The following is a 23,952-nucleotide window of genomic DNA, read 5'->3' as shown; positions in this document are numbered from 1 at the left end:
TTTCTGCTCTCCCCTCTCTCAGAAACCTCTCGAATCTTATTCCAATGTGGATAAGAAAAACGACAGTGTGAGCTCATACATTTGGATGTATAGGCAAGGCAAGTTTCTATTTGGTTCAACGTGTTCTTCGTGATTTGTTTACCCCTTCTCACACCCACTGTAGTTACCGTCTGATCAAAGCACGCATACCTCATGAGTGAGCGCGTCATACCTTTTTGAACAGGGGAGAGAAATCTGTAAATTCTCGTGATCTTTCACTGAGGCGATCGTTTCGTAAACATTATTCGCGATGATCTGGAAGGCAGGGAGGGGGAGCAGGGGGCAGGGTTAGTGTGTGTGTGTGTGTGGGGGGGGGGGGGGGGGGGCGGCGGGATGATAGCGGGCGGGGGGGTAACCCTTGAGAATGACACGGTATACCGGTTTGATGAGAGTTACCTCCCTTCCGTGGGTGACAAAGCATGACTTACCTCCCTTGCACTATATTGACTGTATTGATAGATGGGGAGGGTAATTATCCGAGGAAGGAAACAATGTCTGGAGAAACTAAAACCCAGGTGCACATTTGAGGGTCCAGGGCAGTGTGCATGCAAAATATCTTGTGCTTATCTTTTGCCATCTCTGAGGTATGGCGATCACCGACACACACACACACACACAGACAGACAGACACTCTCTTTTATTTATATGGATTTATATGGATTTGTATCCAGTTGGCCGCTGTCAGCGTGAGTTCGTCCCCACGTTCGGCGAGAGATTTATTTCTCAGAGTCAACTTTGTGTGCAGACTCTCCTCGGTGTCCGAACACCCCCGTGTGTACACGCAAGCACAAGACCAAGTGCGCACAAAAAAGATCCTGTAATCCATGTCAGAGTTCGGTGGGTTATAGAAACACGAAAATACCCAGCATGCTTCCTCCGAAAGCGGCGTATGGCTGCCTAAATGGCGGGGTAAAAACGGTCATACATGTAAAAGCCGTGGGAGTTTCAGCCCATGAACGAACAAACAATTAGGTATTATCCCTTTAAAACACACGCCCTCATTTTATCTAGCCTTTCATGCCATCACAGGGTAACACTGGGTTCAATATCAAATGTACACAGTTAATGCATTGACAAGAGCAAATTAATGCTCATCAGTCTTTCTGACAACAGCTAGTGAATTGAAAAAAAGCCATACGAATGGACGTTCTCTTGTTTCCCATACTTTCAGGGTAGAACCAAGATGTTGAATAGGGTACTGACAACATGACTTGTGATATACAATGCACTCTTCTTCATTGGCCCTTCATCATTTAAATAACACAAGGCCACACATGCACACAAAAAAAGGTGCTTCACACAACTGTGTACAAATTCAATGAAAACAAAGGGAAACAAATGCGCAGTAACTATAGCTTGGTCACTTTGTTGGATGATGTTCCTTGTTCATAGACAGCAGCCGGAATGAAGACAGTGCCGCCGCGAGGGGTGAAGAGAACATCATTACCAACGCTGTCTGAAATGGTGAATGGAGCATCATGGGCTTGACCTTGTGAGTGGTTGAGATCTTGTACCTGTGAGGTGAAAGGAGATAAGATATGATAAGATAAGATAAAAACATTTGTATTTTTAGACGGATCCAGATTACGCCTTAAAGGCACAGTAAGCCTCCCGTAAACCATCACAGATACTGTCAGGCTTTTACACACAGTACAAACACCCTTCCATTTGAACGCTCACCAAACGGGAACATCCTAGGTGCCCTACGTAAAGAGCGAGCAATTTTCAAAGAATTTATTTTTGCGTGGTTTATCTTACCCCTGAGCCATCGTGAACCCGTGTGATCCAGTTTCCCTTTTTCACAATGCAGTCGTCAGTTTGTAATTTGAATGCGGCTCGCTGTGAGCTTATCTGCAATAGCACGTTATTATGTACCTCTGACTTTTCACGAAACAAACGAATGTGGTTCATAAGAACTCGAGCGATGGCTTTTGACTGCCTATAAACCGTCGTCTGCTACGAAAACCACGACCTTGCGTGACCCTGCTTCCGGGCTTTTCTTTTTTCAAACTTTCAAAACTTCGAATTGTACTGATCTTGTCTTGATGAAAAAATAATTCTTTTATGATTTAAGAATGTTTGTGTAACAAGCTGTCAATTTATTATTTAGATTTTAAAAGTTAGGTCTAGCGCCAAAACGCACAATCATTGCTCCACGGCTATCGCCAGTTGAAGGGAAGTAACTCTTTTTTGACCTGAGTTTAGGATGGGTGCGATTGAGATGGTCTCAATCCGAAAAATTAATTCTTTGAAAATTGCTCGCTCTTTACGTAGGGCACCTAGGATGTTCCCGTTCGGTGAGTGTTCAAATGGAAGGGTGTTTGTACTGTGTGTAAAAGCCTGACAGTATCTGTGATGGTTTACAGGAGGCGTACTGTGCCTTTAACAATGAATACCCTTTTTTTTTTTAAAGAATGTCTTTGTTACAATGTATAACATAAGTTCTAATTATAAGATAACATATGAACAAAATTTATTAAAAAAAGTCTACAAATTTATATTGCTAAACTAGAAATAGTACATGCAACAATGAAAAGCAGTACATACATGTACAGGGAAATAAACTTAGCTAGCATGATGGATTTTTTTATTCTGTCATCATCATCATCCTGTCAATATCATCAGCAATGTCATCATCATCGCTTTAAATGCATATAATGTTGTTCCTTTTTGCCTTTTGGAATTTCATAGTCCAAGAGTTATGAACATTTTTTGTTATGGAAATTGTCATGCATATTCTTTACATATTTTTACATTTAGTCAAGTTTTGACTAAATGTTTTAACATAGAGGGGGAATCGAGACGAGGGTCGTGGTGTATGTGTGTGTGTCTGTCTGTCCGTGTGTGTGTGCAGAGCGATTCAGACCAAACTACTGGTTTATATATATTTTTTCTATATTTACAAAATTGTCAATTTTCAAAATCTAATTAATGCCATTGAAATGTGCTCCTTGTTCTCCTGAATTCCTGGACCATCATCCACTGTTTCTAACTTACCTGTTGAACCTTACCTGAAAATTCAATCCTTAAAAGGTATATTCCTTAAATTCTTGTGTAAGCAAGTGTGTTACTTGCCACAGATAAGCTCAGGCCTTTACATGGGATAAGAGCAGCCTTCAACTTAACTAAAAGCCACAAATCAACAGCATGGCTACTTTCTGAGCAAAGTGGGACTTGCTGTTGAATGTATTTCTTAAACGACACCTGTCTTCTTTCTTTTCTTCTTCGTTCATCATCATGGGCTGAAACTCCCACATTCACTCATGTTTTTGCACAAGTGGTCTGCACATAAGTTGATCTGGAAGATCGGAAAAATCTCCACCCTTAACCCACCAGGCGCGGCCGGGATTAAACACTCCACCTTCCGCTTAGGAGGCCGGCGTCTTATCCACTAGGCCATTGCACCCGACCCGGGCCCTGTGTCAATTTGCTATTTCAATTCAGCAAAATAGTCCCACTTCCACAAAATGCAGCCATAATCACATAAAACTGATTTTGTTGTACGTTTACAAACAAAAGGATGCTCTTATTCCATGTGAAAGCCTCAAATTATCTAAGGCAGTGAACACGACTGTGAACGCAGGAAGGAGGATAACTTTGTCTGCAGACACTCCCATCCCATGATAAAAAATAAAGAGAATAACTTTTTTTTTTAAATTGGAAAGTGTGCTGTTGGCAAGAATGCAAAATGTCTATGTACAAGAAAAAACACTGCTTAAAATCAAAATAATGTCAGAGTGTCAGAATATTCTAATTGCCTGAGTTGATTATATTTCACTCTAAATGATACACACCACATCATTGTTGTTTACACACCACATCATTGTTTAAAGAAACTCCACCGCCACTGTCTTTGCAATATAAACATTCATTCTATTAATAAAGCAAAGTGCCATAAAACAAAATGCCAAAAATAAAATACATAAAATAGCAATGCAAAAGGAAATCTAAAAGTGTAGGCATATGCAGGAGAAAACGTAAGAAATCTGAACTGAATAAGGTTGACATTCTAACATTGAATACACTTTTGGCATCAAGGAGAGTTAACAGGGTAATGTAAAACAACCTTGATTCATGTTTGGATAAACAAATCTTTGGTGTTGTTGTCGTCAAACAATAAATTACCATACCATATGACACAATGGCTAAATACTGCAACTTCATTCTCAGCTTTGTCATGTAAAGCATATCATTTATTTGATTCATGTGATAGATTATATTAAGGTTTTTTTTCTCTCTTAAGTTCTAGATCAAATGATAACAACCATTCGTAGCTGATGTAACTTAGGGAAAGACTCACAAGAAACTAGGGGGTGGCTGGTGCTGGTGGGGAGTGGTAGCAGGGGTTAAAAGACTTCAAAACATGTAAAATGGGAGTGGAGAATAGGAGAGGGTAGTTGGTCAGGGGAGAGGGGGGGGGGGTCAGACAGCTAGACACAGACTCTCCTGATCTTGTTCATAAATATTCATAAACTCATAGTCTCTGCAGCTTCTTTCTCTCTTCCACTCTGCCTGTGTATGCCCCGTGCTTGCATGCGCGTACCTGCGTGTGTGTGTGTGTTTGTGCGTGTGTGTACCTGCATGCTTGGGTGCACGCTAGCATGAGTATGTGCCTGCGTGTGTATGTGCATTTGTGTGTGTGTGTGTGTGTGTGTGTGTGTGTGTGTGTGTGCATGCGTGCGTGCATGCTTGCGTGTGTGCGTGCGTGTGTGTGTGGTCAGTACATGTATTTCTTTAAGTGGTTACCTTCCCACACTCAAAGACTTCTAAACTTTCGCTTTGCAGAACTTTGTTTACATCTTGGTGAAGGAGCCTCAAGTGTCCAAAATCAACTTAATATGAGAGGGAGAAAGTTGAGAAAATAGCAACAAGAAAGGGTGACATGGGATAGAACGGGATTGGATGGTGTGAAAAGAAGTTGGCTGAAGAGAAGGAAAAAAACAAGTCGCGTAAGGCGAAAATACAATATTTAGTCAAGTAGCTGCCATTTTTCAGCAAGACCGTATACTCGTAGCATCGTCAGTCCACCGCTCACGGCAAAGGCAGTGAAATTGACAAGAAGAGCGGGGTAGTAGTTGCGCTAAGAAGGATAGCACGCTTTTCTGTACCTCTCTTTGTTTTAACTTTCTGAGCGTGTTTTTAATCCAAACATATCACATCTATATGTTTTTGGAATCAGGAACCGACAAGGAATAAGATGAAAGTGTTTTTAAATTGATTTGGACAATTTAATTTTGATAATAATTTTTATATATTTAATTTTCAGAGCTTGTTTTTAATCCGAATATAACATATTTATATGTTTTTGGAATCAGCAAATGATGGAGAATAAGATAAACGTAAATTTGGATCGTTTTATAAATTTTTATTTTTTTTTACAATTTTCAGATTTTTAATGACCAAAGTCATTAATTAATTTTTAAGCCACCAAGCTGAAATGCAATACCGAACCCCGGGCTTTGTCGAAGATTACTTGACCAAAATTTCAACCAATTTGGTTGAAAAATGAGGGCGTGACAGTGCCGCCTCAACTTTCACGAAAAGCCGGATATGACGTCATCAAAGACATTTATCAAAAAAATGAAAAAAACGTATGGGGATATCAATCCCAGGAACTCTCATGTCAAATTTCATAAAGATCGGTCCAGTAGTTTGGTCTGAATCGCTCTACACGCACACACACACACACACACACACACACATACACACACACATACACACACACATACACCACGACCCTCGTTTCGATTCCCCCTCGATGTTAAAATATTTAGTCAAAACTTGACTAAATATAATTACACAGACAATTACCGGAGCAAAACACTTGACATTCAAGCATTCTTATGAACATTCTTGCATGCATGTATGTACATTCATGTGCATCCCAATGTGCATGCACACATGCATACATTCATACACATACATACAGCAGATACTTTCAAAGAGAATCAGTCACACACACACACACCTGAACCCCCCTCCCCCACACCGACCCCTTCACTTGTAAACCCTCTTTCTCGATTCCCCAAATTTACTTTCTCCTTCATTAGTTATTGAAGCAACGGCAATGGACGCAGTGGACCCTCCCCCTCCCCCCTTTTAAGACTCCCTCCTTTTTAAAACCTGATTTTCTCAGATTTTTGAGGTCCACTGTAAAATGGCAGTGCGAGAAAAAAATGAATTTGCAAAACAGGTGAATAAAAGCGCAAATAAAAACAATCTCCTATACCATTCCCAACATGAACATCCATTTCCACCGAGAAAATTGTCATGCTTGGTTCAACCACAATCACAATAACCATCCCTTTACATTCAGATATTGTCATGCTTGACACAACACTGACATCAGTTACCTCCTGGCGTCCATTCTATTGGTTAAAGTGTAGAAGTGGCTAGAAAGAAAAAAGATTCAGATGAGAGTGAAGTTGCAACAAGACAAAATCCAACACTGCAGGAGAGCTAAACAGAATAATAATGTCAGTATTCATGCTGGCCAGTTTCCAAACCAGTATTTTTTTTACAAGTGCGAATGTTAGCTCTCACAGAAAATGGTCACTCTGTTATGCCAAACCATGTCTTAACTACAGTGTAGTGATTACATTATATAGCTATTATGATGGACACGTGGGGGAATTCGGGAGCTGTGATTGGATGGTCTCTTCCGATCATCAAAGCATAATGCTACGGAAGTCGGCCATTTTTGCCAATATCCAAAAGCATATTGGCAATAACAAAGATGCATGGTTCCGGTTTACCCATCTGTACCACACGATGTTTCACTGATCGACAACAGCATACACTGACAACTTGAAATTCTTCTCGGGAATGTTTTTCAGCTTTACAAATGTCGATAGCATACCCTTTTCTGCTAACTTCCCGATGAAACAGGACTAAACCAATTATTTTCTGTCCCTAAACACCACAAAATGCCCAAAGTCGAAAGATGTAGTACAAACAGGGGAGTAAAACGGAACAGCCGTTTTTGTGTGCCTGTGTGAGCTCAGTTCACAGTTGCCGACTGACACAAACTTTCGCATTCGGCTTTTCTTATCTCGTAACTCCACACTAAATACCCCACTTCCCCTCTGAAGTATTGATGTACAACCCATGGCACTAACATTCATGTAGTCGTTTATAACTGAGGTTGAAAAATTCGCTTCATGACGAGACAAGTATAAATGCCATTCACCCAAACTGAAAACTTCGCTGCCGTCTGCTCGCGTTGTACGGATTAGCTGTTCTCTTCTCCTCCCCTTGTTGCATCCTAGTTCTTCAGTTGTTTCTAGTTTTCCGTTGATGTTGTGTTTTGGTCTTCTTCATAAGTAGTCTTGTTCAAAATTAAAAAAACTCAAACTTCTTTTTGTTGTATACGAATGAACTAATAAAAAGCTGTTTAACAGCTGTGTTGTCAAATCAAGTTTTTTTCCAAAGTCAGTGTGGCGCCTGCGCAAAATTAATGCGCATAAGAAACGGCGTCTGCTATCAAAACCTGAGATCAACGCATCGACGCAAAAACTGTCATTTTGTAAGTTTGGAACAACAAATAAAGGTCAGAACAGCTATATAATCGCTATTGTATTTTCAGCGTAGCAATAGGGTCCGATATTTAGACGAGACAAGTATAATGCCGACGAGTCGAAGACGAGTCGCATTATACTTGTTCGAGTCTAAATATTGGACCCTATTGCTACGCTGAAAACACAATAGCTGTTAATATTAGCAAGGAAGAAACTAACCAAGCAAAATACTGGTTGCCGACTTTATTCCGAATGTTTTGATTTTTTTAACAGGTAAAATACCAGAAATTTCGAGTTTTCAAAATTACATTGGAAACAAAACAGTGGAGTTAACATAAATTATGGATGTAAACTCTTCAGAAAAAAATATATTACGCAGTAGATTTACTTGAGGAAAAACTAATAGTTGTTCAATTCCAACCTGTAACCTGTAAAATGATTAATATCTAAAAAGAAGAATGAAAAAAATGCATAACAAAGAAAAGAAATACTGTACTAAATTCAGAAACGGAAAAAGATGCCTTAAATCAATCAAGATAATGCCACTGTAAGAAACTGAAGAAAAGCAGATGCAGAATTTCACTTTAAATCAGGACGTTTGCACAAACCTGCAATACAAAATCCGTTAGGACTGACAAATTTATAAGACTATAGTGCCATGACAAATTCATGGGACTTTCAACTGGTCTCTTAATTTAAGCCCAAAGAGTACATTCACTCTAACAAAGGGGATTGTGAACATAGATTAGGACGGCTTGACACTTGACAAAGAGAAAGAAGTTAAAAGATACAATGTCATTCATTCATTTCATTCATGCCTTTGACCCCGTCCGGGGCATAGGCCGCCAACAAGAGCTCGCCAGGCACTCCGATCCTGGGCCAATCTCTCCAGTTGTCTCCAGGTGTAGCCGATGTGTTTCACCTCTGCCTCCAAGTCACGACGCCAGGTGTTTCTCGGCCGGCCTCGTCTCCTCTTGCCCTGCGGGTTCCATGTGAGGGCCTGTCGCGTGATGCTGGTTGTCGTCTTGCCAATCCACCGGAAGCGTCTTTGCAGAATGTCCTGTTCTACGGATAACTGTTTTGTTCGCTGCCAAAGGTCTTTGTTGCTGATGGTGTCAGGCCAGCGAATTCGGAGGATTCTTCTGAGGCAGGTGTTAATGAAGGTCTGGATTTTTCTTGTGATGGCAACTGTAGTTCTCCAGGTTTCGGCTCCATACAGCAAGACTGACTTCACCGTGGTGTTGAAAATCCTGAGCTTGGTGTTGATGCTCAGGTCTGCTGATGCCCATACGTTCTTCAGTTGAAGGAAAGCTGCTCTTGCTTTGCCAATCCGGACTCTAACATCAACGTCCGTGCCACCCTGCTTGTCGACAATGCTTCCGAGATAGGTGAAATTGTCTACCTCTTGCAGTGCTTCACCATCCAGCGTGATGGGGGTCGTGTTGGCTGTTGCGTTGGTCCTAAGGACCTTGCTCTTCCCCTTGTGGATGTTGAGGCCAAATCGAGCGGAGTTGTTGGCCACAGTGCTGGTCTTCTCCTGCATTTGTTGTTGGGTATGGGAAAGAAGGGCCACGTCATCTGCAAAGTCCAGGTCATCCAACTGTGTCCAGAGTGTCCACTGGATTCCGTTCCGCTTCTGGGCTGTGGATGCCTTCATCACCCAGTCAATCACAAGTAGGAACAGGAAAGGCGATAGTAGACATCCTTGTCTCACGCCTGTTCTCACTTGGAAGGCATCTGTTATGATTTGAATACACAACTAAACTACATGCTAGCATTGAAAGCCCTTTTCCCCATTATTTTTCTTTGTTATTTGGTCACCCGTTACTACTGTCATGTTTTCTGTCAGATCAACCATAACTGGTAACAGTTTTTGTCATGAAAAGAATATATGCATATTTCCCACAAGCCCATAAAAACCACTTCTGATATTATGTTCCAGGATTCCCCAGGCTGGAATCCTCAGTAAAAGATCTGCTTTTCCAACAGATAACTTCACTTGAGTGTTAAATCTTGTACTTTAATTCAATCAGGAAAGACAATTAATTTGGTGACAAACAGGCTGTTAGAGTGCCAGTGAACATGTATTTTAATGAACTCGTTTTAAAAACCAAGTTAGGAGAGTAACAGTAAATGCCACACTCTCACAGATGTGGAACAACAATTCAAAGGTTTACTTAGTCTCACAAGAGTGGAAAAGAAGTCTTTGCAGTTGAATCTCCCTTTTAAGAATCATTCTGTTCATAACTTCTGTAAAGTTTTATTGATAACTCCATCCATTTTATGACATGATTTGTTCCAAATTTTGGTGGTCTTGAAAGGGAGTCCCACTGTGCAACAAAGAAACAACACTCGAACAAGGAACCCACCACTTCCACGCTCTCTTGAAGCTTTTCGAAAAGCTCTATCTGCTGCATCTGAACAGTACACATTTATGTTTTCTGAATCAATCATTAACACAGTCAATCTATGATAAAAATAGATCTTCGGTTTTGTTATGAAAAGATAAACAAATAATAATTCCTGCAGAAGAGCTTCCAAAAAAAGAACATAAGAACAACATCTGCACTATTAACGTATGATTAAAAAAGCCTTTCCTGCCTTTGTTTTCAACAGATGTCCAACAAATATATACTGGCTTAAAACTCTAACGTCTCAGCAGATTCAGTTAAAAGCATTTACTTAGAGCAATCAACCTCAAATGTAAAAGAAGTCCATACGAATTATTGTAGCTCGAAGGAATACACAAAATCTCACACAACAAATTCAGCTTGTGAGGCTAGGTATGATAAAGCTTGCTTATACCACTGCTGTTAAAGATACTGTCATTGCCATGTAAACTATTATGTGCACCAACACAGACTTGTCCAGGCTTTTACATGAGGTAAGAGCATCCTTCTTTTTTAGCAGATACCAAAAATCTTACGCCTGGCTGTTTCCTGTGTAGAATGGGAATTTGTTGTTGAATTCATTTCGCAGATTGACATATTAGTGTCATTAAACACTAATTTCTAAAAAAGCTCCCATCGTGCAACGAAATCAGCCAGGCTATGTACATGCCAAAGTGAAAGGATGCTCTTCTCTCATTCAAAATCCAGAATAATTTATTGTGGTGTGCCTGCTCGCTTACACACGGATAGTACCCTTAGCTATAACTTCTATAACTGCACGACTCTGAGGAAAAACCAAACATTTTCAAAACCAATGACTGAAAACCTACCTCTATATGGTGTGGTTCTCCATTTTGTACACTTTCTGCTGCAGAAGTTTCTTTTCCTGCACCGGGGTCCGGTCTGACGGTCAGCTCTCGTGACTTTGGTATGATGTCGGCATTCATGTATGCTGGAGGACCCACTATGCTCAACAGGACGGGCAGGAAAGCCAGACCATGAAAAAGTCCAAACAAGACCACTGTGGAGAATACCTGTCATGAAAATATACAAAAATGTGTCACTAATACAACCATCTTCTACTGCTATGTTTGTGGGCTGCAACCCCCACAAGCACTCGTGTGGGTTTGTTACACAATACAAATATGACCTCTTTTTTTCCCTGTCAGTTTCGGCGGTCATACTCAGCTTTTGGTTTTTGGATATTTGTTTGTTTAGGCATTTAGACACAGATTGAACAAAATTAATGGGTATTTAAAGGTTTCTTAAAAGGCAGTGGGTGGAAACAATGTAGCGCATATCACACAGGATGGAGTTCCATTTGGAGGTGGGGGACAGCATAGGAGAATGACCTGTGACTGAACGTTTCGTTCTTACATGGGGAATACGAAGAATCCTGGTATCTGCAGACGAGTAAGCTGTCTGGAGGGAGTATAAACAGTCAAATGATCAGAGAGATAGACAGAAGTTTGAGTAAAGAAACTATAACACAGAGTACAGCGCTTCCACAAAGCAATTTGCAATGATCAGTGAAAGAATTAAGTTTGGATAAAAAAAAATGTCAAACAGGTTCCAAAATACAATCTGTATTCAGCATACCCTGAAGAAGACGACAAAACCGTAGCTGGAACTGTTGGCTAGCAGAACAAAGGCCAAGAAAGTGCTGAACCCCCCGTTGAACACTGCTGGGCCTATGTTCCGTAGTGTGGCCACTGTCCTCTCTGTCACACAAAATGATGTAAATGTTATAGAAATAAAATGGCTATGTCCCGATGTAGCCCATTTAATTTAGATAATGATGACTTAATATTTCTATTTTCAGGGTTATACTGATTACTTTTACCCTCTCTGATTCTTTCTGCTCTCTTTGCACATCAGTAACCATGACGATTTCCCGCATTCACTCTGTGTCTGTGAACAGTTTCTCTACAGCTTATCCCCTTTTACATCATAGCACAAGTAAATGTACATAGATATACAGATTAACACATAACTAATGCTGAAATCCTTTCACAATGAAGTTGCAACTTCGACTTGAACCTTTTTCACAACAGAACACACAACTGACAAACAAAACTCTACAATTGACAGGTGTCTAGCCGGCGATGTAGAAGAAATGTTGTGCAACTATGAATAGCTCACGCTCTTTGCCGGCAGACAACTCTGCAGAGTGTGCTGTGAAGGGAGACTACTACATCTATCTATCCAACAAAGAATGCAAACCTTTCCGTGGTCCAGAAATGGTCATAAAGGTGTGACCGATGTGGGCAGAGTAATCCACTGCAAGCCCTACGGTCAGTGTGAGTAAGATACTGCTGGCCGTGTCAATTGACGTGCCCCAGAACTGCAACGTTCCTGCCACATCCACCTGCAAGCAAAATAACATCCTCCCTCGCTGTTATCATTCAATGTTAGATCAGATTCTTCATCATCATTGTTATCACCGTCTTCATGGTAGCCATCATCACTGCCATTGCCATCACAATCACCACAGGTCACTGTCATCTTTCTCGATCGTCAGCCTCATCCTTGACGTCTTCATGACTGTTGTTCCATCATCATCATCATTGTTATCACCGTCTTCATGGTAGCCATCATCACTGCCATTGCCATCACAATCACCACAGGTCACTGTCATCTTTCTCGATCGTCAGCCTCATCCTTGACGTCTTCATGACTGTTGTTCCGTCATCATCATTGTTATCACCGTCTTCATGGTAGCCATCATCACTGCCATTGCCATCACTGCCATTGCCATCACAATCACCACAGGTCACTGTCATCTTTCTCGACCGTCAGCCTCATCCTTGACGTCTTCACGACTGTTGTTCCGTCATCATCATTGTTATCAAAAGTCATCCTTCAACTTCCCTCATTTGATTCTACTTGTACAAGACCTTTCCTTCAGCATGCACATAACAGCATTCTCTCATCTTGTAATTCCTTTCACAATTCTCTCAGCCAACCTTAGTCATCATCATTGCCACTCTTGACACACACATTCCTAATCCTAGTTACTCCAAATGCACACCCTTACATTGGTGTACAGTGGAACCCCCCTTTTAAGAACCCCCAATTGGGCGGGGATGTAGCTCAGTCGGTAGCGCGCTGGATTTGTATCCAGTTGGCCGCTGTCAGCGTGAGTTCATCCCCACGTTCGGCGAGAGATTTATTTCTCAGAGTCAACTTTGTGTGCAGACTGTCCTCGGTGTCCGAACACCCCCCGTGTGTACACGCAAGCACAAGACCAAGTGCGCACGAAAAAGATCCTGTAATCCATGTCAGAATTCGGTGGGTTATAGAAACACGAAAATACCCAGCATGCTTCCTCCAAAAACGGCGTATGGCTGCCTAAATGGCGGGGTAAAAAACGGTCATACATGTAAAATTCCACTCCTGCAAAAAACACGAGTGTACGTGGGAGTTTCAGCCCACGAAGCAGAAGAAGAAGAAGAAGACCCCCCAATTTAAGACTCTCTCCTTTTTAACTCTTTCCGCCCTGCGCCCGACAGTTTGTCGGGCGCTCCTTAGCAGTGACACGCATCTTCTCTGACCTTGTTTCTGATCTAAATATAAAGGCAGGTCACGAGCAAGGGAGGTAAATCTGTTCCCACTTCCTTCTTCTTTGTTTGGAGCAATTTGGCGAACGAAAATCGTCCGATTGAGTGTTTTTTGAGCATTTTTCTTGCGAAATATGAGCAACCAACGCCGCTACTCGTTGAGGCAGGTTCTTGACGAGATTTTCCTCGACGATGACAGTGATTATGATGCCGAATGCGACGTTTCTTCGTCTCAATCGAGTGAAACAAGTGGTGATTTGAGTGCACAAGACCTGTGCGCGGGCTTCGATGCAAATATGAGACAGAAACATCCTGTGACTTGTTGGAACAACCCTGACAGAGTGGTGTGTTTACATACTTGTTGGTGTTGTGTTTGTGACTTGGAAGAAGGATTTCTTTGAACTTTACACACTTCAGAAGGTGCTGACTGCTACTCAACAGGTAAGAACATGCACTTATCATACAACACACAGAATTGTATGTGTCTACAACTATTAGTTGCAGAGTTAGAAGCGCTTTAGTGAAGTACCCATCAGATTTGCACTACAGTGCCAAAACCCTCCAGGCTGGAGAGGCTGCTGAGCCTGCACTGCAGTCAGGGCTGATAGGGTTAAGACCTGATTTCTTCAAATTTTTGGTTTTAAAAAGGGGGTTCCAGTGCATTTTTGGAACGAAACTCGATTAGTTTACAATGCCCACAGTATGCAGTCTTAACGATTCTGGGCATGGTTTCACGCTGTAGGTACTCTCTTAAACTTTCAACACAAAAGACATAAAATAGGAATACAAAAAATACTGCCCTAGGCTGACCACGCTGCAGCTTACCACAGTGAAGATGACACAAAAGAAGACGAGGAGGCTGGTCCACAGGTTGGCAATGAGAACACAGGTCACGATTAACACAGCTGCTCCCGCCAAGCCCAGGTTGCGATACAATTCAAGTAACAGTACCTGGAATTCAAAAAAAATAAATAGGATACTCAGCAAACTGTAACCGTTTACAAAATAGAATTTTTGATGCAGATCATTCATAAAATGTGCAGAACTGAGTAAATTCAATGAACTAATGGTTATCATGTTGGTCTTGTAAGTCAAGGGCGGGGATATAGCTCAGTTGGTAGCGCGCTGGATTTGTATTCAGTTGGCCGCTGTCAGCGTGAGTTCGATCCCAGGTTCGGCGGAAATTTATTTCACAGAGTCAACTTTGTGTGCAGACTCTCTTCGGTGTCCGAACCTCCCCCCGTGTACACTACATTGGGTGTGCACGTTAAAGATCCCACGATTGACAAAAGGGTCTTTCCTGGCAAAATTGCTTAGGCACAGTTAATAATTGTCTACCTATACCCGTGTGACTTGGAATAATAGGCCGTGAAAGGTAAATATGCGCCGAAATGGCTGCAATCTACTGGCCGTATAAAATTTCATCTCACACGGCATCACTGCAGAGCGCCTAGAACTGTACCCACGGAATATGCGCGATATAAGACTCATTGATTGATTGATTGATTTAAGAACTGAGTAACATCAAGTAATAAGTCAGTACCTGGTTGATCTTGTAAATCAAGTGATGTGAAAGGACTGAGTAACTTCCATGAATAAATCCTTACCTTTTTGGTCTTGTAACTCAAGAGATCTACAAAAACAGACTAACTTCATCTAACTTATGATTCTCCTTACCTTGTTGGTCTCGTACGTCAGGTAGCTGGGCGAGTATGCAAAACACTTGTGTGTAGGGAGGGCGTTACTTTCCTCATGCTGCGGCAGGCCTGACCCGTCCACTATGGATCTCAGACTCTCCATGGATTCTATCTCACTGGCAGAGTTTGACTCTCTCACGTGTCTCAGGGTCATGTATGAACCCTGCCACACACAAAGTTTATTTAAGTTATACACACCAGGGTTTGCTCTTAACTTCATGCCTGTCAAGTGGCCTAAATCACCAAGATTTCATCCTGTAGGTGGCATCAAATTCCACATAGAATTACATTTTCCACAACTCATGTCCTTTAAAGGCCTAATCTTGCCTGTGAATATGAATCTCTTAATCGTCATCATCATCATCATCATCATCATCATCATCATCATCATCATCATCATCAGATTATCATCATCCTCAGCAGCAGCAGCAAACAAATATTTATGACAAATCGTATTAGCCTTGTATCCCTCAAACTGATGGACTATAGCTCGGACAACAGATGACAATAAAGATGCATCAAGTGTTTCAGGGTTTCCTTGTGTGTGACATCAACAGGAAGCATTTGAGATGTAAGCTCACACACAAACACATAAAGGATTCATACAAACAAAACTTAAGAGATGTTAAATCATTGTTGTATGTTGTTGGATGTTGAGATATATGCATACACGACACATTAATTTCTCATTAAGATAATAAAGTTTTCTATGTTTACTCACAGTGATTGCAGTTGGGTTTGAGTTACTGTTGAATTTCACAAAACTTGTCAGACTGTTGCCAGAACCACTCAGAAATTGCTTCAAGTTGCTGGCATACTGACTTTCTGTTGCCACCACTCTGCCTGCAAATGATAAATAAGAAATATAAATCAAATCATTATGCCATTTAACATGAGGAAACAATAAACAGCTTTTATAAAATCAAGCTCTCTCTCTCTCTCTCTAAATTTTTCCTTTGCGGTCTGGCAGACAAAGACACTCAGGCACCGAAGAAAATTAAAAAAAAAATGAATGTGGAGAAATTGTGAACACTGCAGATGGGGAGGAGGGCAGACAGAGAGAGCGAGAACTCGAATTCAAAAACTTTATCACAGAAGGATAATAACAATAGCTCCATATGGTCCTTTCTTACAGCTAGTCTTTACAACACACACATTAAACGAAGAGCAAAACAAGAAGAGCAAACGCTCGATCGAGTCACTTTCGCAGTTCTGAATATTATATGAGGCATCAGATGGACAGGAAGAAATTGCTATTCACAACACAATGAGTCACGTTCACATAAAATTTGAGCCCGGTCACTTTTATAGTTTCCGAGAAAAGCCCAACGTTAAGTTGTGTGTTGCCAAACAGAAAAGGCTAGTTATCTCCCTTGTTTTTCTGATAACGTTCGTAAAAGGCTACAGATGTAAATACTTTGATGTAAAGAATAATCCTACAAAGTTTCAATCACATCCGATGAACTTTGTCAAAGATATAAAATGTCTAATTTTTCCTTTGACGCTGACCTGTGACCTTGAAAAAGGTCAAAGGTCAACGAAACCATCGTTAAAGTGTAGAGGTCATTGGAGGTCACGACTAAACAAAATATGAGCCCGATCGCTTTGATAGTTTCCGAGAAAAGTCCAACGTTAAGGTGGTGTCTACGGACGGCCGGCCGGACGGCCGGACGGCCGGCCGGACAGACTAACACTGACCGATTACATAGAGTCACTTTTTCTCAAGTGACTCAACAAATAATAAATAAACAAACGAGAGAGAGAGAGAGAACTTTGAACTTTGAACTTTATTACAGGAAAGATAGCATTAGGTCCGTAGGACCTTTCTTACAGCTAGTCCTGATCTAGGCAAACAAAATGGTTATAGAGAGAGAGAGACAGACAGACAGACAGACCAACAGACAAAGAGAGAGAAAGCAGTATGGGGAGAGAGAGAGAAAGACAGAAAGAGACAGAGAGAGAATGTGTATGTGTATAAGGGGAGCTAGGGAAGTACCTGTTTGATTAAGCCAGGTATGATAGTTAATAAACCAGGCATTGACAGTGCCGTTCTGTACGTAAGAGTTGACAGAAATATCGCGATGCATAGCCTCCAGCTGGGACCTGTATGCCTGGTAGTTAAAACCACCTGAAACCATGCCAACAAAACCATGATCAATATCGCATCAAAGATTCAAAGCTACCACAAATGAGATAAACTTTCTTTACCAACAGTTTCAGAAATTGGGAGGTCCAATACAAAGGGTTAAAAATGCTGATGAAGAAGTCAGTGGGTGAAGTCTTGCTGTGTGGTTACCAGATATCCTCACATAAATCCCTCAAACTTTTCTACCTCTGACACACAGCGCCAAGTTGCAGATCATCAAAAGGTATAAAAAGTTAAAAATGAGGTGTTTTTTTTATTATATATTTCTTTGTTTTTTGGAAGTTAACAATGAAAGTTTAGAAATGAAAAGATTATATTTGACTACTACAGCAAAAAGCAGTTTCAACTCTTCCTGGAGGCAAATTTTCTAGAGCTTGATAAAGATACACAGACCCGACCAGCTGTGCATGACAAAGCAAATTAGAAACTCCAAAGCAAGTGAAGGACATCGACTCACCACAGTACACAGCTGTATCAATTCCCTCTGTGTCAAACAGTCTCTCTTTGGCGTCAACAAACTGATATGCATAGGAGTCACTGGGTATGTATGTGGCCAGTTTGAACTCCTGTTTCAGCTGGGTGAAACTCCACACATTCACAGCAAAAATGATCAAGGTTACAATGACCACACATGTCTGGAATAAAAAAAACCACGAGTTTCAAAAATCAATTCAAAATCAACACAAGAGATTTCGAATCAAAAGAGAATTCCTCAGACATTAGTAGTAAAACAAACTCATCAAAAATTAGTTCTTTGAATTAAGCTGATCTGTCAAACGTACCAAGCAATCATACAAAAAGTCAGTTAATCAGTTGATCAGTTAAACAGCTGGTCAAACATCAATTGGTCAGTCCATCTACTTCCTATTCAGCTACCAATCATTATATCAGTCAATTGCTCTCAATGTGTAATCAATGAAATCGCAAACCGGACACCTTTTCTTGAGTAAAATAAAATGAGTATACTTCCTAAAAAGTTACTCTTTCGCAATTACTGCCTGGCTGGCATAAACTAACCTTTACCGGAAGTTTCATCAACACAGGTCCATAAAATTTGGCAAAAAACACTTGAAGTAGTGAAGAACCCTGGCTGCATTTGTTTGGCGTGTAGTCTTTGTGTTGATAACACAGAACACATGCGTCAAGATTGCGTCGCCTCCGACGCTCATCAAGACTGAGGCAGGCAGAGAAAAAAGTAGACACAAGAACAAAGAGAGCAAAGATTCCCAGCACAGCATACACACAGAAGGCACTGAGAGCTGGTATCACCTGAAAACAAAAAGAAGGATTGAGAGTGAAGTACAAAAACGACTGGAAGGGAGATAAGCTAATGCTCAACACTAAAGTATAGAGGGTTGTCTGCCTTTGGAAAACATTGTTCAATTTCATTCTGTCAGCAACTAGTCTTTTGCAGTCACTGGAGTTAAACTCTTTTCAAATCTGGCACAAGACGGCAAATAAATCTGAATTACATACTTTTGCCTCTGAATTTGACAAAGATACCCTAGACAGTGAGAGCCAGCTCTTCCAGGGCACATCAGTGATAGCTTTTTCAAGCTGTCTTACTTTACAAACAATAAGCTTCCAACAACTCTGAAATCTGTTAAACTCCACAATAGTCTCTTGATATCTATCTTCATAAGTCCTGCACTTACCCCGTGCATTTACCTGGACACTGAACAGCCACTTACAGTCATTCTGAGAATACGCTGACAAGACAGTGATATTTCTACAACATTGCCTTTCACGTCTGTCAAACGCGCATGAGCTGAAACTCCCACGTACACTTGTGTTTTTGCACAAGTGTTTTTTCTTTTTAACGTATATGACCGTTTTTACCCAGCAATTTAGGCAGTCATACGCCGCTTCCGGGGGAGGCATGCATGGTATTTTCATGTTTCTATAACCAACCGAACTCCGACATGAATAACATGATCTTTTCCCCACCAGACGCGGCGGGGATTCAAACCCTCGAACTCCTGTTTGGAGGCCGACGTCTTTTCCACTAGGCCACTGCGCCCGTCATACAAACATTTGAAAGAAGAAGAAAGAAGAGGACCATGAAGGACAGGAAGAAGCAGGCATCAACAAAAACAAATACTTACGGTGGAGGCGCCGACACCAAACGCCACAGCGTCAGTGACAGAGGTGACAGTTATGGACACACCGGCCTGTTTGAGAGTTGTGGCCATCTTGTTGGGTACTGACAGTGCATTCTCCTCAGGACTCAAGTTCTTCCAGGCTTCTACCACCACAAACATGTCGTCCACACCAATACCTGATGGAAAGAACTTATGATTGAAGGTAAAAGCAAAAGTAAGGTAGCCAACTGATTAATACAGTGGAACCCCTCTTTTAAGATCCCCTTATTTAAGACGTTTTATTCAGATTTCTGTTCATAACCTCTGAAAATTTACCTCCATTTCAAGACTCACTCTTTTTTCACACGTGATTTTCTCAGAGTTTTGGAGGTCGTAAAAGGGGGGGTTCCACTGTAGAGCAATATTCTAGGCAAAACATCTACATGTATGAAAAAACACCCACCCACACACACACACACACACACACACACACACACACACACACACACACACACACACACACACACACACACACACACACACACACACACACACACACACACACACACACACACCCACCCACCCACCCACCCCCACCCACGCACACACACACACACACACACACACACACACACACACACACAAAACACATAATTTGAAAACTTACGAGTTTTTGAGGGCAAAATTTACCATAATCGTTAACACACCCCATACCTACCCAGCAAGAGAAAAGGCATGATGGACTGTATGGGGCTGTAGATAAGATCCATCGCTGTAGCCAGGCCATAGGCAAACAGAAGTGCCAGTCCCACACACAGCATGCCAGCGAGGGAAACATAAATCTGAAAAATGGCACTTAAATTCTGATCTGTGTCCTTGCTAAATAAGAAGACAGGAACAGCACCTGTGCCCAATTTAAATCCCCTGTAATGCATGAAGAAAAAAAGCATATTATTCTTTGAATACTTTCTTTATGCAGAACATTGAAGAACATCTTCTAAGCATGCTGAAGAATCCTAAAACCACAGTCACAAAGCCTACAACTATTCACACATCACATTTATGACCGCAAACACAAAACAGAATCAGATTGTTACACAGTCTTACCCAATAAAATTAATACAGTACATATAGAATCCCCTTTTTAAGATCACCCCAAAGCTGAGAAAATCAGCTCTCAAAAGGGAAGGGTCTTAAAACGGAGGTAAATTTACATACCTTATGAACGAGTCTGAGAAACAGGGTCTTATAAAAAGGGGGAAGTCAAATCAAAGGCGATGGGGGAGGGGTGATGGGGGAGGGGGGAAGGATCTTTACAGGAAGATTTCGCTTTCGATCAAGAACGTACCTTTTGTTCCATGAGGTTGAATTTGCCCAGAGACAGAATAACGAAGATAAAGACAATGCTGAATCCAGCGGTCAGCAGACTGATGTCATCGTCCACTGCACCATAACCCTCATCATCAAAACTGGACATAAAGAAAATATGATTCATTACTGACAAACTGGACACACAGACAATATGACAGACTATTGATAAACTAAAGGAGCAGCACAAATATTGTCAATGTACTCTGATACCTGTGATGAAAGGACACCTTCGAGGAGATATTTGTTCAAGTGGTAATTTTGCTTACTGTGGCAAAACAATAACCATACCTGCGTGATGCGTAAACATATGTGGTAGAGATCCGGGGATGGCCATTTCTGGCAATTCCAATCATATTTGATTCCCAGTCCTTTACTTTCTGAAATGATATCAAAGAAGATGCACACTAGCATTGTGACACTTGTTACTAAAGGCATCAACAGGGAATAAGAGTGAGAAATATCTCCTGTTAATGCAGGTGTCTCCCCCACTCTCCCTCTCCTTCTCTCTCTCTCTCTGCTTCATTCCTAAACTGGTTTCAAACATTAACATCATACGTATCACATCCTGAAATGTAAGAAAACTGTGAGGCTTTCAACAGTCAACATATTGTATTGTAACAATAACAATAATATAATGATTACCATAATAATTAAAGTCTTTTACTTCGTCATATTCTGAATAATGAATAAGCCGCATTAAAAGAGTTTATTATAATCATCATTATTATTACTTTAATATAGAAAAGTGATAATAACCTGTGTTTGACCGGAAGTGACCCATGTGACTTGCGTTGCAGTGGCGCCCTCTATACGTCCATTAACTCGTGTGATCTTACCTCCCAGCAGTGTTGATACCTCATAACCAAAGCTGGGACTGAAAAATAATAATGCAAGCTACTCCTGTCTGTTATATTGATAATAAAGCCATTGTAATTGGAAAAAAATATACATTCAACATGGCTCCATATGTACTCAAACATGACAAGCAAAGAAATAAGAAAAGAAAATCACATATTGTCATCATTCTTTCTTCAAGATTCTTTATTTGCTCAGTATTGAGTCTGATTAAAAATAAGTTTTGTTTTTCTTTAATAATACCTGTGAAGTTATGAAAACGTCATTGACAGTTAACTGTGTATATCAAGTAATAAGCAGATAAACTGAAAAAGGTGAACAGCAAAGAGTGTCAAATCTGAAAAAGGTCTTAAAGACGTGTTAAACTGGGGGAGGATGGGGATCTTAAACATTGGGTTCCACTTTAACAAATTATAAAGCATCATCTTACCTGACAGGTGTGTCGTTGATTTTGTCTAAGATTTCAGGCTGAGTCAGACGACTTATGATGGTAGCGTTATAATCCCACAGCTCAAGCAAACTTGTCAAACGACACTTCCCTCCTACCCTGCGTACACACAAATATGATACATGAACACATGTTTTTGATGTTTAAGGCTAAAGAGGGGTGGGGGAGGGAGGGGGGGGGGGAGAGAGTGAGAGTTAGAAATAGATGTAAAATATTGAAAAATACAAGCACATGTACTTGTTCCATAACTCATATGCCACGCACGCACGCATGCACGCACGTCCGTACGTACGCATGCACCCACACACACACAGTTCAACAAAAACAGACTAGGACTTGTGCAAGGGTGAAAACTAATGTTGATCAAGAAAAAAATACTGGTTAAATGTTGAATTACAGAGCAGAAGTGCATGTTAGTGCACGCGTATATGGGTTTAATATGTGTGACTAATAATACACAGTATATAAATGACTCAAAAACAATAAAACCTTACTTGAGACAGAAATTGGAGAACTTTGAGCCAGAAACAGTTATCCCAACAGATCTTGAATAATAATCCATCATCTGAAACAACCAAAATGTAAACATGCACATGTATACACTCATTTGAAACATTCAAATAGCTGAAAATAACCTACACAGTCAGCATGTAAAACAGAAATTCCAAAGTAAATCCATGAAAAAGTTAATTAACAAGTTCCTGAAAACTTTTCGGACAAACAAACAGAATTAACAGAATACTGTGTCAAGAGGAGAAAATAAAGTTTCAAGAAAACAATAAAATGCAAAAAGGAGCCAAAGCAATGAACCCCATGGCATGCCATTACTGAACCCAAATTTACAAAGCTTCACTCACTGTTTCTGTTCTAATGTCTTTGAGTGGTGTAGCCTCTACGTACCGTGTAGCGTAATCTACCATAGTCAATATGTATTTGTGCCCTCGGTTAGATGCGGGTATGATGGGCCCTACGATATCGACTCCCACTCGTTCAAACGGTGTCCCTATCAGCGGCATGCTTTTCATAGGCACTTTCTTTGTGGCCCCTTTTCGCGAGCTGCGTTGACACGCATCACATGACGCGCAATACCGTTTGACGTCACCACAAATTAAAATTAGCAGAAAATAAAAATTAATAAAAGTGGACAACTCACTGCTTTGAGAAAAGTTGGTGTCAAAACATTTGTGCCAGACTCCAACACCATGGCAACAAACCGGGTCCTGTCAGGAAAGGTCTTGTCCACCCATGTTTTCTCGTTGATGATCCTGGAATCCTGCGGCACCCACAGGTCGACCTGATTGTCGGTTTCTTTGAATGTCTTGAGGCCGATTCCACACAGACCGCATATAATGAGGCTCAGGATTATGGTCAGGACTGGGTACTCTCCCACAAAGTGGCCAACACTGGAATCAGAGACAAGCTCTTCTGTAATCAAATGGATCAAGGGACTGCAGGTGAGAGGACCGAGAACAAGATAACAATAAAATGTACTCACCAGAAAACAGCAACATGAACAAATAAACACAAACTAGTTTCGACTTTCGTCTTCATCAGCAAAATCAAAAACAAGAAACTAACAAGTCGCGTAAGGCGAAATTACAACATTTAGTCAATCTGTCGAACCCACAAAATAAAACTGAATGCACTGCGTTTTTTTTAACCAAGACAAAACAGCTTCGTCAATCCACGCGGCAAGGAAGTCGCTCATTTTTTCAGTGCAACACGAAGTGAAACTGACATGCAAGAATAGCGAAATAGCGTACTGCGGTAAGCAGGGAAGCGCTCTTTTCTGTATTCTTTTTAACTTTCTGAGGTTGTTTCGAATACAACATATTATATTTATATGTT

General features: G+C 40.9%; 1 protein-coding gene across 2 annotated transcripts in view; it reads right to left on the bottom strand.

The window, feature by feature from the left end:
* Window positions 1-373: 373 nt before the first annotated feature.
* The window catches only part of LOC138966708 (patched domain-containing protein 3-like), a 28,370-nt gene continuing 4,791 nt past the window's right edge, over window positions 374-23,952 (bottom strand). The window contains exons 2-20 of one of the 2 annotated variants that reach the window (XM_070339021.1): window positions 23,258-23,507; window positions 22,599-22,669; window positions 22,087-22,203; window positions 21,558-21,675; window positions 21,090-21,178; window positions 20,779-20,899; window positions 20,149-20,272; window positions 19,455-19,627; window positions 18,367-18,618; window positions 17,807-17,984; window positions 17,200-17,331; window positions 15,925-16,046; window positions 15,184-15,366; window positions 14,332-14,457; window positions 12,170-12,314; window positions 11,546-11,667; window positions 10,777-10,980; window positions 6,393-6,431; window positions 1,417-1,553 (exon numbers count right to left, since the gene is read on the bottom strand). In XM_070339021.1, coding sequence (XP_070195122.1) covers window positions 6,408-6,431; window positions 10,777-10,980; window positions 11,546-11,667; window positions 12,170-12,314; window positions 14,332-14,457; window positions 15,184-15,366; window positions 15,925-16,046; window positions 17,200-17,331; window positions 17,807-17,984; window positions 18,367-18,618; window positions 19,455-19,627; window positions 20,149-20,272; window positions 20,779-20,899; window positions 21,090-21,178; window positions 21,558-21,675; window positions 22,087-22,203; window positions 22,599-22,669; window positions 23,258-23,507 — 2,551 coding nt within the window. In that variant the 3' untranslated portion in view covers window positions 1,417-1,553; window positions 6,393-6,407. Of the gene's footprint in view, window positions 1,554-6,392; window positions 6,432-10,776; window positions 10,981-11,545; window positions 11,668-12,169; window positions 12,315-14,331; window positions 14,458-15,183; window positions 15,367-15,924; window positions 16,047-17,199; window positions 17,332-17,806; window positions 17,985-18,366; window positions 18,619-19,454; window positions 19,628-20,148; window positions 20,273-20,778; window positions 20,900-21,089; window positions 21,179-21,557; window positions 21,676-22,086; window positions 22,204-22,598; window positions 22,670-23,257; window positions 23,508-23,952 lie in introns of both variants that reach the window. The other variant, XM_070339020.1, reaches the window with a different exon arrangement.

The sequence above is a fragment of the Littorina saxatilis genome, linkage group LG5 (genome assembly GCF_037325665.1).
Source record: "Littorina saxatilis isolate snail1 linkage group LG5, US_GU_Lsax_2.0, whole genome shotgun sequence".
In the NCBI taxonomy this organism is placed as follows: Eukaryota; Metazoa; Mollusca; class Gastropoda; order Littorinimorpha; family Littorinidae; genus Littorina; species Littorina saxatilis.
The sequence above is the reverse complement of the archived record's forward strand: the minus strand, read 5'-3'. Positions and strand labels throughout refer to the sequence as shown.